Raw genomic sequence first — 20,322 nt, 5'->3', positions numbered from 1 at the left:
ACGTCGAACCCCTTGAATAAAAAGGTACACACCAGGGAGTATGAGACCAGGGAATGCTGAAGAAGACCACTCAGGCTGACACATGGCCCTTGATGGTACTCGAGACCCATTCCTGCTCAACCCCCTGTGAAGGGAGGTCAGAATCAAAGCCACCGAGAAAGAACGAGAATGAATGCCCGGTGACTCACACCAGGATATATGCGCTTTCCACATCCGGAGGTAGAACCTCCTAGAGGTAGACTCCCTAGCCATCAGCAGCATCGGAACTGCAGCAACTGGCTCATCACAGCCAGGCTGTAAAACCAGAGACTCTAAAGCAGGATGGAAGAACGGCCCTTGGGACAGTAGATCCTCCCTGAGAGGCAGTCGACAAGGAATGTCGATGACCAGGCACACCCGGTTGGCGTACCCAGATTGACAGGACCCATCCAGAGCCAACAGAATGACCAGAATCCCCACGGCCATGATCCTGCGCAAAAGCCACAGCAGAAGCTGGAGAGGAGGAAAGACGTAGAGCAAATGTTACTGGCCCCATGGGCCACCAGAGCGATTGAGGTACCCACCAGAGGATCGTGTGACCTTGCCAGAAACCTTGGTAACATCCTGTTGAGCCAGGACGCAAACAGATCTACCTCAGTAGTGCCCCATTGGAGACATATCCAATGAAACATGGCCCGGTGAATGGCCAACCCTGCGGTCCAAACCTAGCCGACTGAGGCATCCGACTGTCAGTATTCCACTCCTGGAATGCGTACGTCGGAGAGGGCCGGTGATTGACATAAGCCACCACCATTGCATTGTCCAACTGGATCGTACCGGGAGCCCCCGAAGTCGATAGTCTGATCATTCGGAGTTCCAGGATATTGCTCGGTAGTCCGGATTCCAACAGCGTCCAATGACCCAAAACTCAGTCCCAGGACATCTCCCCACCATGCAGACTGGCATTGGTGGTCACCCTGTTCAATACAAGGGGAGAAAGGATGTACCCAGTCAAAGAACCAGAGAGCGAAGCCACCAGACCAGGGAACCTCTGGTTTCCTGGCTCAGCCGAATCTGATTGTCCAGAGACCTTGGGAACTTGTCCCATTTATGCCAGGATCTCCCTGAAGGGAGCTTGTATGGAACTGTGCAAATGGAATCGCCTCAAGAAGGTAGATGTCATCAGACCCAACACCCACATGCAGGTCCGCAGGGAGGCCCACCTACCGGACAACAGTAAATGAAAAACGCAGCATGCAACTTGTGGAGTTTGTCCAGAAGAAAAAACACTCTGGCCATAGCTGAAGCCCGGGTCAGGCTCAGATAATCCAATGTTCTGGAAGGGTCCAAAGCTGACTTCAAATAGTATAGAAGCCAACTGAATCTATCAAGGTCTGTATAGGAGCTAGGTTGCCCTTCAGGGTAGTCGAGGACTCGCAGAAGAAGATCGTGGACCTCAAACCCCCACTGACATAACCACGCCAGATCTGGGGCCAACACCTCATGAACACCTGAGTGGTGGTGGCAAGACCAAAAGGCAACACCACGCACTGATAATGCTCAGCGCCCACAGCAAAGTGGAGGAAGTGCTGGAGTCAGGCACATAATGGAATGCGTAAGTAAGCATTCATGATGTCGATAGAAGCCAGAAAGTCCCCATGATGAAGGGGTGCCACCGCCGTTTGGACAGACTCCATCCTGAACTTCTGTACCCACACAAGGCAGGTCAGGGCCTTGAGGTCCAGAACTGGACATACAATGCTCTACATCTTTTGGACTGTGAACAAGTTTGAATAAAACCCCTGAAACTGTTCCCGACTCGGAAACCGGGACAATCACACTCTTTGGTAGCAAAAAACTTTTTGGGGAACAAGGCCGGAAAACTATCCAGACAAAATCAAGACCCATAATGATGTCATCCAGGGTAGCCCCCACAATACATGTCTAAGCACCACTGTGGAAACAGAGAGCTCAGCAATCAGGGGAACTACGGCCAAAAGGTATAGCAGACAAACTGCAGCGCCTAGACCAACAGGTCCGCCAATGCAGCAAAGGCAGGGGGATTCTGCTCCCCCTCTAGATATGTCAGCTGGATCTTTAGAAGCCAGAGATTCCTCTATTGGAATCATGGTTGCCTTGAGCAGCCTAGAGACAGGGGGTCCACTACTGGTGGAACAGTCCACTTCTGAAGGAGGGACCCCTCAAAGGGGTACCTCACAGCAAGCATTTTTGGAAGCACAAAGGGCACTTTGGACACTCCCAATCTTCATGGACAAATTTGGCAAAATAAGAGGGAGAAGGTAATGCTTTCGCCACGCAAGGCGGCTTATGGGTGCCAAAAGGGAACCAGCCCTCCGCCGCAGCTACTGCTGCATCCCCCATCTTGAAAGTTTCCTGCACAGATGTAATAAGTGCGACAACAGCGCCTTTTGTGCACCACTGCAGTTATGGAGGAATCATCCTCACTCCTTGACAGGACAGGTAGCGTCGCCACCAACCCCACAAGGAAGACCATGTCCGTGGCAGCAGAGCCAGATATAGGATCGTTTGAGACAGAGGAAGGCGGGGGGACATTTACTATGCTATATGCCTAAGCACCACCACAAAAAACTCAGGGAGGGGGCCACCAACTGAGACCCCCACCGCCCGAGGCCCGCACAGGGGATGTCGACCGAGGCTCCGCACAGAGGATGTCGGATGCCCCGCACAGGGGGCACAGACCGAGGCTCCTCACAGGGGGCACAGACCGAGGCTCCTCACAGGGGGCACAGACAGAGGCCCCTCACAGAGGGCACAGACCAAAATCCCTCACAGAGGGCACAGACCAAAATCCCTCACAGGGGGCACAGACCAAAGCCCCTCACAGGGGGCACAGACCGAGGCCTCTCACAGTGGGGCACAGACTGAGGCCTCTCACAGTGGGGCACAGACTGAGGCCTCTCACAGTGGGGCACAGACCGAGGCCCCTCACAGGGGGCGCCGACCGAGGCCCCACATAGGGGACACTGACCGAGGCCCCGCACAGGGGGCACCGACGGATGATGGCCACACGAGGCACCACTGGGGACCCTCATAGGGAGCGCCAGGAGCACCCATGCCGGGCCCACCTAAAGGACCCCCAAAACGAGATCGCCCTCAGAGCGTTGGCCACGAGACCTAGCAGGCCGCAAAAGCTGTCGCTGCCTAAATTTTCGGCCGCCTGCCACAAGTGTGTGGCCCGCGGGGGGGACCGGACCAATCCGAGCCGCTGAACGGAGGGCGGACACCCAAAAACAAAGTGGCAGCCTCCACCGCCCACCCTGGGGCTGCCTAACCAGTGCCTGGTCGGTAGGCCCCAAAGACGCTGCCTAAATTACGCGGGACATCTGGTCACCCGCCTCCCAGGCCTAACCACTGCAGCAGGTGGGCCCAAGGGATACCCCCCCAGTAGCAACCCCAAGGGTGGAAGGGGGGACAGTGTGTCCCAAAAGCACCTATGCCAGAAGCCTGGGCCTCACTCGGGAAGGGAGGGAGGGGGTGGAGGAGAACCCAGGGAATACCCGCACCCCACACCATGTCCAGGGTAGAAGAGAAGGGGGCCCCGTACTTACCGATCCAGCGAAGCGTGTGGGTAACGCTCCCAGACAGGTCCCCTCTCCACCGAAGTGGGGGGCTGCCGGCCATGAGGAACGCTGCGGAGGGCCAGCCTCCTTCCAGTGTCGCGGCCGACCTAACTGCGGTCTGCACGCGCTTGCTGCCCAGACTGGGGAGACAACTGGATTTTAGTGTCCAGCCAGTCACCCAGCCCGGCAGTTAATTGTAGATCTCACCGGAGAAAAATCCAGGAAAAAAGAAATTAACAAACAAAAAAATTCCCAGGACTAAAGATCCCGGCAGGGAACTAGGTTCTTACTCCTAATTAGGCAGAAAAAAACTGAAGGCCTATAGCAGAAAGGGGGGTGTGTACCACCTAGGACTGACCATAGGCGTAGTGTCCTACTCCTGTAGGGGACGGTATGATTCTGAATAATGGAGCCCTGTGTCTGTCACTGAATGAAAGAGAAATAGCTTTTCCTTTTCCATTGAACAATGTTCTTCCTCGTTCACAAAAGTTCTGCTATATTGCACAAATACTGTACCAGAACATTTATAAAGGACACCATACAATACTCCTCAACCAATCCACCTTACTCTGCACATTGTCCCATGATACCTGTAATCCCTGCTGGCCAACCCCTGTCCGGGCATGTCTCCTTTGCGCATGCGTACACCGCGTCTCCAGTCACGGCATTACGTCGAAGGTGACGGAGGCATCCGGAGCACTGGCTTATCGGAACGCCGAGGGGGCCACAACAGGGAGGCATTACGTCTCCCACGGCCCCCTTCTGAGGGATGGGCTGCAGAGATTTAAAAAAACACCTGTCAGCAATTACCCCTTCACCCAGGAGGGATGGGCTGGAGAGTTTTAAAAAACACCTGTTAGCAATTACCCCTTTACCCAGGAAATATAATTAGAGATGCTCCTTGCTGGAATCACTCAGTTGATCCGCAATGAGAGCATGACAACACACAAACCTGTGAGTTAAGGAGACATAACAACAATAGGCTGCAGGATTACAAACCTATTTATAAAACTTCCCCTTTTTTCATTTTATATGATTTTTCTTCCGGGTATAGGTCCTTATTGTGATCAAATGGTATGCACTTTTATGTTCATATGTCCAACCTTTTTAATCAGGTAATAAGTTCTGTGGTATCTTTTCACAACTCTGCAGTAAGGATGAGCTCTGGCGCGTTCGCATGGTGCACGTGCCGAGCCCGCCAGGAAGTCGGCATGGTGCAGCGCTAATCACAAGCAGTGAGACATTTCCCGATCTCTGCAGCCACACACCGGGAAATGTCTCACTGCTTATGATTAGCGCTGCGCCGTGCCGACTTCCTGGCGGGCTCGGCACGTGCGCCATGCAAACACGCCGGAGCTCATCCTTACTCTGCAGTACTTCAACACTGTTTGATAGTTTTACCATGCTTGCCATACTTCACTCACTTTTCAGCACTCTAAACCTTTAGGATTTTTCTTTTCACAGCGCATGCTCGCACTAACCTTTTAAAAAAAATTTCCCCTCTTTTTTTACCCTGCACCCTCACCATTTTTGTCACATTTTGCATTTTTGGTAACATAGTTATTGAGAAATATTGATATAGATACTTTTGTCTTATGTTCATCCCAGAAAGAAATCTCCGGATAAACCAATGCATGACATAGAGGGTAACTATTTAAAACACTATCTCCAATTTCCTATAGAAGACCTAATTTATAGTACTAATACTTTGATCCTTTTTCTCTGATGCAACTGCAGAGCTATTATGAACCCCCTGAGGAAGACCATGACCCAGTAAGGTTGAAATGCATTGGGGTTTTCTCTGTCATTGGATAGTATAACTTCAATCAATGTTTTAAGGTGGCATTGTTGTATGCATAACCTTCATAATAATGTTTACATGACACCAAAATTACTGTCTGATCTGTTACCTCACTTTGCTGCGTTATGCATTATGTAAACTGGAGCTCATGTTTTTAAACTTGTGTCTTGTATAGTATGTCCAGAGCCTTTTTTCAAATAAAATTAATCATTTTGAATAAAAACTTTATTTGATTTATAATTGCTGTTAAAAAACCCCACGGGGATCTTCCATTTTTCTTTTCACCCCTGTCCCCCACAAGCCGAATACAGCACTCAACTCCCTGGACATTGGTCCCCCATTGCTGACTCTCCTTGCACTGTCCGCCACCACCAAATCCAGGTCACTTCTTCCAGAACCTCAATAGGGATGGTACCAGGCAGCACCCCACCCATCTCCACACCAGTCTTCAACTCACATGCTGACCAACCTTACCTTTAGGTCTCTGCTGTTAAATGTACTCTTCCCCATGCAGACCTCAGATCAGCTGGAATATGTTAAGAGGAAGATCTTCTCACATTTGCCCAACTTCATTTACACCCCTGATAAGTGATGCACCTGCTCATCAGTGTACAGGGAAAGTCTCCGGTCCCCGACTTTCCTCGCTAGGTCATGTGACATGCAGAGAGCCTCAAGAGAAGTCAAAGTTGAGATTTCCCTGTATCTGTTGGATGGGTGCATCGCTTATCAGAGGTTAGGGAGAGGGTGAGAAGATCTTTCTAGTGACATATTGTAAATGGAGTTTTTTGGTTCCAGCCGAGCCAATATGAGGGCTGTATGGGAAAGGGGTATTAGTCTCACTGCCCCATGGCACCTGACACCCTTTTACAGGGCTGGAGCTACCTCTAGGCGAACTAGGCAGCCACTTAGGGTGCACTGCTGTCTAGGGCGCAGCCATGGCCACTGGTTCGTACTGTTGACCTTGATCTACAGTAGTCCATGTCGTGTTTTTTTTTTTTTTTTTTTTTTTTTGGATGCCTGGGTCTTTGGAGGTCATGCAGACAGGTTGTCCCGCACTCCCTGTTGGCTCCAATGCCTGGGGGGCGGGGCCCGAGTCCCACTGTCTGTATCAATGGATGCAGCAGCAGGACTCGGGAGCGCGCCTGCACGAGTGCGCCCTTGGTAAGCGGGTCTCCGTGGGGGCACTTGATGCGGGAAGGAGCAAGGAGCACCGCTGAGGGACCCCAGAAGAGGAGGATCGGGGCTGCTCTGTGCAAAACCCTTGCACAGAGGAGGTAAGTATACCATGTTTATTATATTTAAAAAAAAAAAATTAAAAAACAAACACAAACCTTTACAACCCATTTAACAAATTTTTCCAAATGTTCGTAAATTAGAATATTTGTAAATTCCTAAATTCAAAATTCCGAAAATCTGAAATAATAATCAACTATTAAATTATAGGTATTGGAATTTCCTTTCAAATTTGTCTGTTAGTGAACGTAACAAATACAAATATATCCGAAGTTACGAATTATCCGAAATAATGAATGCCGCATCTAAACGAATGGAACATAACAAATTAATAATAAATAACAATAATACAAACTTTTTATTATTATTATTAATGTGTTCCACTCCATTTGTTTAGATGCGGCATTCTTTATTTTGGATGATTCGTATCTTCAGATAAATTTTTATTTGTTACGTTCACTAACAGACAAATTTGAAAGGAAATTCCAATACCTATAATTTAATAGCTAGTTATTAGTTAGTTATTTAGAATTTTCGGATTTTCATTCTTTCGAATTTTGGAATTGACAAATTTGCACATTTCGGAATTTGCAAATTTCGGAATTTGCGAATTGCGATCATAACGAATGAACCGAATGAAAAACAAATGAACAGCAGCGGCTCGTCCATACAAGGCGCCGCCCCCCCAATCCATGCACCCCGCCCCTAATCTACATGCAGGGTGCCGGACGCATGGATCTCAATGGGTTTTTTTTTTTTTTTTTAGAAGCACGTGATTAGAGCCTGAGTGCATCTGCCAAGTTTGAGAACCGATAACACCTGGCTTATCGCCCGAACTCTGTTCAACCCAAGTATATTGTGCAAGGATATCCTTTGATAACATCCCGTGGGAGGGACAAAACGTGTCAGTGACCACAGGTGGTGACGACAGATACGGCCGGTGACATGCAAGTTGTGGCGCACTTCTGGTTTCGGTTTTTATGCTTGTTTGTTTTGTACTAATGTCAGTGGATTACCTTGTCTTATAATATGTTTTAACCACCTCCTGCCTGCGCTATAGCCGAATGATGACTACAGCGTGGGCCTTAATTGCTGGGAGGGCGTCAATAAATGACCTCCCATGCATGCGCTGCCCAATCCCGGCCCCTTACCACGTTATCAGCTGTCAGCCAATGACAGCTGATCATGTGATGTAAACAAAAGATTGGTAATCGGCTTTCGAGCAGAAAAAAAAAAGTCGATCACCAGCTTCTGTCAAAGGGACAGCGGTCCTGAACGTTGAGAGCCATCGCCACCTCATCTGTGCCCACCTGCCATCTGTGCCCACCCTGTGCGCTTTCGCCTCATCTGTGTCCACCAATTCCACCTGCCAGTGTATATCAGTGCCACCAATCAGTGCCTACCTGTGCCACTTATCAATGCCCATCAGTGCCTCCAATCAGTGCTGCCTATCAATGTCAACCAGCAGTGCCACCCATCAGTGCCACCTATCAGTGTCCTTTAGTGCCACCTCTTAGTGTCCATCAGTGCCGCCTTATCAGTGCAGCCTATCAGTGCCCATCAATGAAGGAGAAAAATTTCCTGTTTGCAAAATTTTATAACAGGCTAAAAAACTTAAGGGTTTTTTTTTTTTTAATTTTTGGTCTTTTTTTGTTTTTTTTGTAGCAAAAAATAAAAAATCCAGCAGTGATTAAATACCACCAAATACCACCAAAAGAAAGCTCTATTTGTGGGGAAAAAAAATATCTATTACTATATAGCACTGTGTTCTATTACACACTACCTAGTAATAAAACACAGTGCTATGTAGTAATAGATACCCGGATGTGAGGGCACAACTACAGGCACAACTGTTTGCATTTGGATAGAAATATTAGTACGGGTTTGGCAGTTGCTGGAGTCATTTTCTGTGCAAAGAGCATAAAACTGGTAACCAAGTTTACAAATGCTAAAGCCATCCCAGATAATTTCATAAAGAAAAATGTGAAGCTCAGTGGTAAAGTCATTAGTGTGAAGGAACATGCAATAGAAATTGAATACATTCCTATTAGAGTTCCCTTTTTGACACCTCTTCTCAAAAAATCCCCATCTCTGATGCGATTATTGGGAGTTGTAGATGTGTGAAGGAAGTTATACGGAGGTTGTTGTCTGTCGAGGGGTTCCAGGGAGCTGGATTTGCTGGATGCCATTGATAATTATCCATTCATGCCTAATCCATATTACCTTCTGGTAAGCAGACTACATTATCACGAGGTGACAAGTGCCTTTTCTACATCTACACTGTATCTGGTGATTTGACTCCTCCTACTCTTCAGACCTATTTGGACTGTTTTTTTGCGCCACAATATATTTTTTATGTGGAACTTTGCTAGTCGCTTGCTCATTTTTAGTTCAGCGCAAATTTTTTCTTTGATTCTATAGCTAACTAATAATAACTATTAAATTATAGCTATTGGAAATTCCGAAATAACGAATGCCATATCTAAACGAATGGAATGGAACAAATTAGTAATAAATAATATTAATAAAAAGGTTATTATTGTTATTTATTATTATTAATTTGTTAAGTTCCATTTGTTTCGATGTAGCATTTGTTATTTTGGATAATTCGTAACGTCACACAAATTTGTATTCGTTACGTTCACTAACAGCCAAATTTGAAAGGAAATTCCAATACCTATAATGTAATAGTTAATAACTAACTTTAGATTTTCGAATTTTCGTTCTTTTAAATTTTTGAATTTGAATCTTATTTTCGAATTTACAAATTTTTAGATTTTCGAATTTTGAATTTCCCAATTTTTGAAAAAATTTGTTAAATGGATTTTCGTTAATTCGGATATTTACGAAGTAACGAATTTGTTGAAATTCGTTTAAAAAACTTATTTGGAACGAAACAAATTGCACATGTCTTAGCCGCCTGACAAGTCACGCTCCATTCGGTGCAATGGAACTGTTCGATTTGGAGCGACTCAAGTCACTCCGACTTAGAAAAAGGTCCTTGTACCATTTTGGGGAACTTCAGAGCGACTTGCATTGACTTCTGTTACTGAAATCGTTTGCAAGTCACGCTGAACGGGGCCAGCTTCAAAGTCGGGCGACTTTGAAGCTTCCCTAGTGTGAACCCCCGAGACTAATATCTCTGAGAAGATCACCAATAATGATGGACTGTTTGGACGTTTGATTAATTGAAGATAGGAGTATAATTATTTGTTTCTTTTCTAGAGTGACAGCACAGCAGAAACAGCAACCACAAAAAATAAATAGATATGACACTTACGGGCACAGGCCATCTGTTGCATGGGAGCACTACACGCCATCGTGAATGCTGTAAGAGAGGACAGATGATGAGTGATAAGCACCATATTACAGACTCTATAGGATACTTGTGGATTCCTCACCATGACATGTGACTGCGGTCATCAGGGCTGGGAAGTGTCTCTAAACCCAAAACCAAAAATGTGGTATGTTGCAGCTTACCAGTACTTAAATGGTGGCTGCATTAGTTTTCTTTTGATTTCATACTCCCCCCATTTCATTTTCACTTGGTGGCCCCACAAATAATATACATATATCAAAAGCAGCGCTATAGATCTAACAAGTACTGTGCAAAAAAATTGCAATATGAGGGAGCAAATAAAGTGCAAAAGGTGCAATATGAAACATCAAACTATAAAAGTGCAACATGGGACAGCAAATATTTAAACATGCATGTTCCATGATGGAACAGCAAATAAAGTGCCAAGAAGTGCAATATGAAACAGCATTCAATAAATTGCAGGTATATATCCAACACTTATACCCTGTTTTTACATTTTTACCTACAGGTGAACCTATAATAAGGCTTACTTATAGGTGAAAAGGAATATCTCCTAAACCAGTACCGTTTAGGAGATATTCACCGCGCATGCAGCCGCTGACATCAGCGACGCATGCGCTCCGAAGGTCCAGTGGACATTGCCGGAAAATCAGAGCTCCTTGACAGAAATTAGACTCGCATGTGTCGGAGTGACGTCATCGCGGCTCCGGACACTCACAGACGCAAACCCAGAAGACACGCCAAGGGGGAAAAGTCAGCTCCCTCTGCGGTGACCAGGAGGCTATGCCGATGCTCCGAACTAAGGTAAGTATTTCATAATGAGCTAGTATGCGGTACATACTAGCTCATTATGCCTTTGCCTTACAGGTTTTTTTTTGCGGGTTATACAACCGCTTTAAATGTACATAAAGGTAACAACTAATGTGCAAACAAACAGTACATATATAAATGTCTTTATGTCATAAAAAAAAAAAAAAAGAAATTGTGAAGTCCATAGTGAGAACAGAGATCATTAGCATGTGTTCTTCCAACTCAGGTGTAAAGAGATCTCCACAACCGGCTAGGAATAATTATTGCGCCTCTTACCAGAGAAGATGGGCCATATATTATAATGGTAAAAAGCAGATAAGATGTTATCACAGGCTAAGCAATCAGCAAGGAAATCGATGGTCATCACTCCACAGTCAATCCCAATGGAATGCCAGGAAAGAAATGCAAATTTCCATCATGAATTATATAATAAACAGCAAAGTTTATTGAAACTGACAAGTAGAGATGAGCTTGGAGTTCGAGTCGAACCCATGTTCGACTCGAACATTGCATTTTTGACCGTTTTTCGAATTGCGACCGTTATGGGCCGTTCGCGACAAATTCGAGTGGCGCGTCACAGCCCATAATTCACTGTGGCATCGTAGTGCATTGCTGGCTGATGATTGGCCAAGCAGGCACTATGACCCGCATGCTTGGCCAATCACAGCGCCATCTGTACAGAGAGCCATAATTGGCCAAAGCCACGGAGGTGATCCTTTATCTCACGCCTCCTAGTGTTTCTCTCCCAGATACAAGACCCCGACTAAATCCTTAAATTAGACGTGCCAGCAATAGCGGATCTGCCCATGTGGAATGAATTTCTCATCAACTGGAATGGCATGTCAATGTTCATTCCGTTAGCATCTCCCTCTTCATCTCAGGTAGTCACGGATACCGCAGCCTCCACTTGATTCACGGATTCAGTTAGTCCTTCTCTCTGTTCGAACTCTACCCCATTACTGCAGCAGCTCAAGTCTGGCGCAGTAACTGGGCAGGACAAACACTGTCGTTTGCCACAGACAACCAAGCCACAGCTAGTATTAGAAATAAAAGCAGGTTCAACTCGCTGGCCATCATGGCCTTCCTGAGCAGGCTGGTGCAACTATCCCCACAGCACCAATTAATTTTCTCTGCATCTACATCCCAGGCAAATGCAATACTCTGGCCGATGCACTACCTGTTTTAACTTTGCGTCATTCTTTTTGCAGGGATCTGGAACCGACCCGACCATGCTTCTTATCCCACATTGGTCATAGCTAACCTCGGATTAAAACAACACCTTCACAATGCTACCTGCCTTATTACTCTATCATTTCCTCACAACACCCTGAAGGCCTACCTTCTGTCTAGCCTCAAACCCTGGGGCAGTATCAGGAGATCTCCATCACATCCTGGCCTTCATATCATCCAGCCACACACAGTTGGCATTTTCACACAATACCATTAGACTCTACTTAGCTGGCATCCAGCATTTCATCTCCTTACAAAATCCTACCAAACCATCTTTGGTTGCCACCCATGCGGTCAAGACCATCCTGCGCGGTAGTCACAGGCAACTCCAAATCAATAGTAAACGCCTACCTGCGACCAGCGCCATATTCCGAGACATGTCTACCATCCTGTCACGTTCCCCTTTGGGTTAATTTCAGCCTGGTCATTCACGCAGCCATCTACTTGGCTTTCTGCGGCTTCTTACGCCCCAGTGAATTCACAGTCACCGGTCCCAGTTGTAATAACAATTGCTGTTGTTCTGATCCTATTAATACCACAGGCAGGCAACTACAGTATTTACAGTAAGTGTACTGTGTCCTCTCCACAGTGTGCACCTAAAGCTACCTGAAGAAAATTGGTTGTGTTCTTCTGATCCTATTAGTACCACATACAGGCAGCTGCAGTATTTACAGTTAGTGTACTGCGTCTTCTGCACAGTGTGCACCTAAAGCTACCTGAAGAAAATTGGTGTTGTTCTTCTGATCCTATTAGTACCACAGGCAGGCAGTTGATTCTGCTAGCTGCAGTATCAGTATATATATACATTCCAGCTTTGTGCAGCTACATCTCACTGCAGGCCATTAATATGTCTGGAAGGCCAACAAGGAGAGGCAGAGAGTCACAAGCCAATAAAAGAGGGCAAGCAGGCTCTGTGTCTAGAGGCAACAGTGCTGGTCGTGGAGACGGTGCATCCTCATCAGCACGTGGCCGTGGGACATGCTTGTACTTTTTCTTTCGGCAGCTGGCCGTGTTGAGCCACAACATGCCGAAGACTTGTAGAGTGGATGACCAAGCTGTCCTCATCCTCCTCATCCTCTCTCACCCAGGCTCAGGGTACTTTGTCTGGCAAAGTAGCTGCCAACACGGCCTCTTCCCTCGGCTCAATGGCATCAGTCACTCCTTCCCTAGCCCCATCATGTCCTCCTGAGGAGTCCCCCGAACTGTTTGACCACAGTGTTGGGTACATGCTCCAGGAGGATGCCCAGCGCTTTGAAGGCTCCGATGATGGTACCCAGCTAGAGGAAGGCAGTAACATGAGCCCAGAGAGAGGGGGTGCCCAAGAAGGACAGCAATCTGGCAGTCATGTTCCCCCAGCTGCAGCATACTGCCAGGTTTGCTCCAGTGATGAGGAGGGAGGGGATGATGAGGTCACTGACTCCACGTGGGTACCTGATAGGAGAGAGGAGGAGGAGGAGGAGGAGGCACATCTCCAATGAGGCAGGATGCCCTCCAGGGGCCAGCTTAAGGGCAGCACACCGACTGCATCACACCGCAGAGCTCCGCATGTGCAGGGCGCTGCTGTCTCTGCGCATTATTCCAAAAGTTCTTTGGTGTGGGCATTTTTTGAGACGAGTGCATCAGATCCCACCGCTGCTATTTGCAACATATGTCTCAAGCGTATCTCGCGTGGCCAAAACATCACCCGCTTGGGCACCACATGCTTGACCAGACATATGTCGACCTGCCATGCAGTTCGTTGGCAAGCGTACCTAAAAGACCCACACCAAAGAACAAAGCGGACCTCTCCTTGCTTCTCATCAGCTGGGATCTCCAACCCCACTATACCTTCAGTCCTCTCTGTAACCTGCACTGAGAGGAATGAAGGTGTAGTATTAGGTGTGTCACAGCCAAGTACTTGCGGGCAATCTGCTATCGGTACACCAACGTCAGATTGTACCAGGCAAATTTCTCTGCCCCAGCTGCTGCACCGCCGAAAGAAGTTCGCTCCCAGCCATCCACATGCCCAGTGGTTGCATATTACCGCTGACTCATGGTCCTGCAGGCATGGACAGGGACGTTACCTATCTTTCACCGTGCACTGGGTGACTCTTCTGGCAGCTGGGAAGGATGCAGGACAGGGTGCAGTAGTGTTGGAGGTTGTTCCGTCACCACGCCTCCAAAATTCTACTAGTGGTGATTCTGCCACACCTCTCTCCTCCACCCCCTCCTCTTCTTCTTTCTCCATGGCCTCTTCCTATGCTGATTTGTCCTCGGAACCAGCGGTGCTCCGTAGGTGTTCAAGGGGCTACGCAGGCAAAAAGATGCCATGCTGTGTTTGAGCTGGTGTGCTTGGGGGACAGGAGCCACACTAGGGCAGAGATTCTGTCAGCTCTTCAGGGGCAGGTTCAGAGGTGGTTGACGCCAAGCCAGCTTAAGCCAGGTATGGTGGTTTGCGACAATGGCACCTCTCTGCCCTCTGACAGGAACAACTGACCCATGTGCCCTGTTTGGCTCACGTCCTTAACTTGGTGGTGCAGCGGTTCTTGGGCAGGTACCCGGGCTTACAGGATGTCCTGAGGCAGACCAAGTAAGTCTGTGTGCATTTCTGCAGGTCATATAATGCCAGTGCTCGGCTGGCTGACCTCCAAAAGGAATTTAACCTGCCCAAGAACCGCCTAATCTGTGACATGCCCACCAGGTGGAACTCAATGTTGGCCATGCTGCAGTGGCTGCACATGCAGCAGAGGGCCATCAATGAGTACCTATGCAACTATGGCACCAGGACAGGTTTAGGGGACCCGGGTTTTTTCCCCATGCCAGTGGGCTATGATCAGGGATGCATGCACTGTCCTGTCACCATTTGAGGAGGCCACGAGGATGGTGAGCAGTGACAGTGCATGCATCAGTGACACTGTTGCTCTTGTCTACCTGTTGAAGCACATGCTGCGTGAAATATTGGACAGGGCACTTAAGGCAGAACAGAGGGAGGAAGAGGAGTACTTCCTTACCTCTCAAGGCCCCCTTTATCCAGACAGTGTTCCTGCATGCCCGCCGATCACACAGGAAGAGGAGGAGAGGAGGATTGTGTCAGCATGGAGGTGGAGCCTGGCACTCAGCATCAGCAGCAGTCTTCAAGGGTTCATTTACAGTCCAAAGAAACCCATGGACTTGTACATGGCTGGGAGGAGGTGGCTGTGGATCATGTCATCCTTAGTGACCCAGAGGACTCTGGACCGAATGCCTCTGCAAACCTATGCTGTATGGCCTCCCTGATCCTGCAAAGCCTGCGGAAGGATCCTTGTATTCGTGGTATCAAGGGGAGGATGATTACTGGCTGGTAACTCTCCTTGATACACGTTACAAGGGTAAGGTTGAGGACCTTATCTTGCCGTCGCAGAGGGAGCAGAGGATGAAACATCTTCGGGAGGCCTTGCAGAAAGGTTTGTGCAACGCGTTTCCAGAGCCTGAGAGGTTACAATTTCCTGGTCCTCCTGGACAATGTGTTGCTGAGGCTTCGGTCAGTCACAGAAGGAGCAGTGGAGAAGGTGGCTGTCTGACCGATGCGTTCAGACAATTTTTTAGTCTGCAGCCCCAAGGTCTGATCGGTTCCAGCAACCATCACCAGCGTCTGATTCACATGGTGCAGGATTAGCTAGGGGCAAGATCAGACTTGGACACCTTTCCCACCGAAAATCCTCTGAGTTACTGGGTCTTGAGGATGGATCACTGGCTAGAGCTTGCACAGTATGCAATTGAGCTACTGGCCTGTCCTGCATTCAGCGTTCTTTCGGAACGCACATTCAATGCTGCTGGAGGCTTTGTAACCGATCACAGGGTGCACCTGTCCACCGAATCGGTCGATCGGCTGACCTTCATAAAAATAAATCAGTCTTGGATCACCAGCTACCAAGCACCTGATGCTGATGTAACCGATTTTTTAAATGTGAGATCCCTTCAAGACTGCCTATGCTGATGCTGAGTGACTATCCTGTTATGCTGAGTCACAATCCTCTTCCTCCTCAATTCTGATAGCTTGTAAGAACATTTTTGGTTCTGGGCACCGCCACCAGTGGCCAAGGCCCAATTTTTCTGCCCCTGTTTAACAGGGGCGTGTAACTACAATTTTTGATGCAATACTTTGCAGCAGGGCTCATTCCTGCGCTCCAACTAGAGTATCTGTGAGGGGTTGCAGTGTTGTGGCACCAGCACCAGTGCCCAAGGCCCAATTTTTCTGCCCCTGTTTAACAGGGGCGTATAATTACAATTTTTGATGCAATACTTTGCAGCAGAGCTTATTCCTGTGCTCCAACTATAGCATCTGTGAGGGGTTGCAGTGTTGTGGCAGCAGTGGCTAAGGCCCAATTTTTCCGCCCCTGTTTAACAGGGGCGTGTAATTACAATTTTTGATGCAATACTTTGCAGCAGGGCTCATTCCTGCACTCCAACAAGAGTATCTGTGAGGGGTTGCAGTGTTGTTGCAACACCACCACCACCACCAAAGGCCCAATTTTTCTGCCCCTGTCCAACAGGTGCATGTAATTACAATTTTTGATCCAATATTTCACAGCAGGGCCCATTCCTGTGCCCACCAAGAGTAACTCTGATGGCTTAGAGTGTTGTGGCAACACCAACACCTAAGGCCGCAATTTTTGCAGAGTTTATAGGGCAGGCCCCTACTTTCAAGCATCCAGCTTACAAACGACTCCTACTTGTAAACGAAAGGAGACAACAGGCAGTGAGATGAAATCTACCCCTAGGAAGGGAAATTCTCTCCTGTAAGAGTTATAATGGGAAAAACATGTCTCCTCTCCACTGATGCTTTATCACCAATCCTTGTTTCAATAAAAACCCGAAATTGTCAAAAAACATTTGTCATTGGGACAGAAAGTGAGGTGAAATCTTCTGAAGAGGTGCACAGACCGCAAAACACAGGGGTGATAACCCTTCCCTATATATTGGGTGTTACCACTACCACCAAAGGCCCAATTTTTCTGCCCCTGTCCAACAGGTGCATGTAATTACAATTTTTGATCTAATATTTCACAGCAGAGCCCATTCCTGCGCCCACCAAAAGTAACTCTGAGGGTTTACAGTGTTGTGGCAACACCACCACCAAAGACCCAATCTTTCTGCCCCTGTTCAACAGGAGCATGTAATTACAATTCTTAAAATAATATTTCACAGCAGGACCCGTTCCTGCGCCCACCAAGAGTAACTGTGAGGATTTGCAGTGTTGTGGCACCAGCACCACCACCACCAAAGGCCCAATTTTTCTACCACTGTTCAACAATCGCATGTAATTACAATTCTTGATCTAATATTTCACAGCAGAGCCCGTTCCTGCACCCACCAAGAGTAACTGTGAGGGCTTACAGTGTTGTGGCAACACCAACACCTAAGGCCCCAATTTCTGCAGAGTATATAGGGCAGGCCCCTACTTTCAAACATCCAACTTACAAACGACTCCTACTTGCAAATGGAAGGAGACAACAGGAAGTGAGATGAAATCTACCCCTAGGAAGGGAAATTCTCTCCTGTAAGAGTTAATATGGGAAAAACGTGTCTCCTCTTCACTGATGCTTTATCACCAATCCTTGTTTCACTAAAAACCCCAAATTTTCAAAAAAACATATGTCATTGGGACAGAAAGTGAGGTGAAATCTTCCGAAGAGGTGCACGGACAGCAAAACAAATGTTACAGGGGTGATAACCCTTCCCTATGTTTTCCAAAAAGCTTAAAAATATATTTTTTGGCTGGAGCTACACTTTAAAAATGTACCAGTTCAAAATTACAAACAGATTCTACTTAACGACAAGGTTCTGTTCTTGGACCTCTTTTATTTTCAATCTGCACCTCTTCCCTGGGTCAGCTGATAGCCTCTCACAGCTTTCAATATCATTTCTATGCTGATGACACACAAATCTATCTCTCCACCCCTCAACTCACTCCATCAGTCTCCTCACGCATCACTAACTTACTAACCGACATATCTGTATGGATGTCACACCACTTCCTCAAACTCAACTTGTCCAAAACCGAGCTTATAATATTTCCTCCCCCACGTGCCTCTTCCCCTGACTTCTCTGTCAAGAGCAATGGCAAAACCATCCACCCGTCCCCACATGTCAGGGTACTAGGTGTTATCCTAGATTCTGAACTCTCCTTTCGGCCCCACATCCAATCACTTTCCAAAGCTTGCCGCCTCAACCTCCGCAACATCTCTAAACTACGTCCCTTTCTAACCAATGAAACCACAAAGCTCCTGACTCACTCCCTGGTTATCTCTTGCCTTGACTACTGCAACTCACTCCTCATTGGCTTAGCTTTAAACAGACTATCCCCCTTCAGTCCATCATGAATGCTGCTGCCAGACTTGTCCACCTTACAAACCGCTCGGTGTCTGCTACCCCTCTCTGCCAATCCCTCCATTGGCTACCACTCGCCCAACGAATTAAATTCAAAATACTAACAATAAGTTACAGGGCCATCCACAACTCTGCCCCTAGCTACATCGCTAGCCTAGTCTCAAAATACCAACCTAATTGCCATCTCCGTTCCTCCCAAGACCTCCTGCTCTTTAGCTCCCTCGTCACCTCCTCCCATGTCCGCCTCCAGGACTTCTCCCGAGCCTCGCCCATCCTCTGGAATTCCCTACCCCAATCTGTCAGACTGTCTCCAAATGTATCCACTTTTGGGCGATCCCTGAGGACTTTCCTTTCCAGAGAAGCCTAATCTGCCTCCATCTAACAACTGCACTATTTTCTCCATTAGCTCATCCCCCACAGCTATTGCCCTTTTGTATAACTTGGCCCTCCCTCCTAGATTGTGGGCTCTAGCGAGCAGGGCCCTCTGATTCCTCCTGTATTGAGTTGTGTTGTACTTGTACTGTCTGCCCTAATGTTGTAAAGAGCTGTGTAAACTGTCGGCGCTATATAAATCCCGTATAATAATAAAATAAAAAAAAAACAACAAACCTGTCTTGTTTGCACCGCCTGTATACTACTGTTCAGAGTATATAGGGCCTGGGGGCCCCACGCCTTTCCTTTTTTTAATTTGGGTGCGGGGTTCCCCTTAATATCCATACAAGACACAAAATGCCTGGTAATGGACTGGGGGGTGGGGGGTACCCATGCCATTTGTCTCACTGATTTTCATCCATATTGCCGGGACCCGACATTAAAGCCGCAAGCAGTTTTAAATGACTTTTATTCCTTTAAAAATTTCATTTTGTGCAGGGACTGTTCTAAAAACAGGAAACACGTGCCACTTTACAGGCATACTATAGACACCCACCAGGTATGATATTTAAAGGAATATTTCACTTTTATTTTTTCACTTTAAGCATCATTAAAATCACTGCTCCTGAAAAAACGTCAGTTTTTAAAACTTTTTTTTGCATTGATACATGTCCCCTGGGGCAGGACCTGGGTTCCCAAACCCTTTTTAGGACAATAACTTGCATATTAGCCTTTAAAATTAGCACTTTTGATTTCGAACATTCGAGTCCCATAGGCTTTAATGGGGTTCTAAAGTTTGTGTGAACTTTCGGTCCGTTCGCAGGTTCTGGTGCGAACCGAACCGGGGGGGTGTTCGGCTCATCCCTACTGACAAACTTCACAGCAGGCTGATCAAAGCAAAGCAGAGAGCAGTAGATGGTGCTCGATGGCTAATGCAGATGGGCGCCGAGAGTAGCCATGCCCCTACGTATTTCGTCAGCAATGACGTCTTCTGGGGTTATGAGCCACACACATAGCATCCCTTGGTCTCATTATAAATATACTCTATTAATATACTATATATATATATTATAATATACTTTATAGCCTGATCATTTTCCTTGCTGATCGCCTAGCCTGTGATAACATCTTATGCACTTTTGGCCATTATAACCTTTGGCCCATCATCTCTGGTAAGAGGCCTGATGATTATTCCTAGCTGGTGGTGGAGATCTCTTTACACCCGAGTTGGAAGAACGCATGCTAATGGTCTCTGTTCTCACTATGGACTTCATTATTTTCTTTTTATTATGACATAAGGACATTTATATGTGCACTGTGTTTATTTGCACATTAGTTGTTACCTTAATGCATGGTTAAGTGTTGGATATATACTCGCAATTTATTAAATGCTGTTTCATATTGCACTTTTTTGGCACTTTATTTGCTGTTCATACTGAAACATTTATGTTTAAATATTTGCTGTCCCGTATTGCACTTTATAGTTTGCTGTCTCATATTGTAATTTTTTGCACAATACTCGTTAGATCTATAGTGCTGCTTTGATATATGTATATTATGAGTATTGGTATCACACTTTTTTTTTTTAGCAAGCTGCTTTTTGAACTTTATTTACACTTTTTTATTTC

General features: G+C 46.9%; 1 protein-coding gene across 9 annotated transcripts in view; it reads right to left on the bottom strand.

The window, feature by feature from the left end:
* LOC141121275 (von Willebrand factor A domain-containing protein 5A-like) overlaps positions 1–20,322 on the bottom strand; it is a 169,088-nt gene that overhangs the window by 45,740 nt on the left and 103,026 nt on the right. For 7 of the 9 annotated variants that reach the window (XM_073611083.1, XM_073611072.1, XM_073611076.1 and 4 more), the window contains exon 15: positions 9,896–9,943. The exons of the other annotated variants lie outside the window; for them this stretch is intronic. In XM_073611083.1, the coding sequence (XP_073467184.1) occupies positions 9,896–9,943 (48 nt within the window). The remainder of the gene's footprint in view (positions 1–9,895; positions 9,944–20,322) is intronic. 9 annotated transcript variants of the gene reach the window in all.

Source organism: Aquarana catesbeiana, linkage group LG01 (genome assembly GCF_042186555.1).
Source record: "Aquarana catesbeiana isolate 2022-GZ linkage group LG01, ASM4218655v1, whole genome shotgun sequence".
In the NCBI taxonomy this organism is placed as follows: domain Eukaryota; kingdom Metazoa; phylum Chordata; class Amphibia; order Anura; family Ranidae; genus Aquarana; species Aquarana catesbeiana.
Note: the sequence above shows the minus strand (reverse complement) of the source record. Positions and strands in the feature narration are given on the sequence as shown.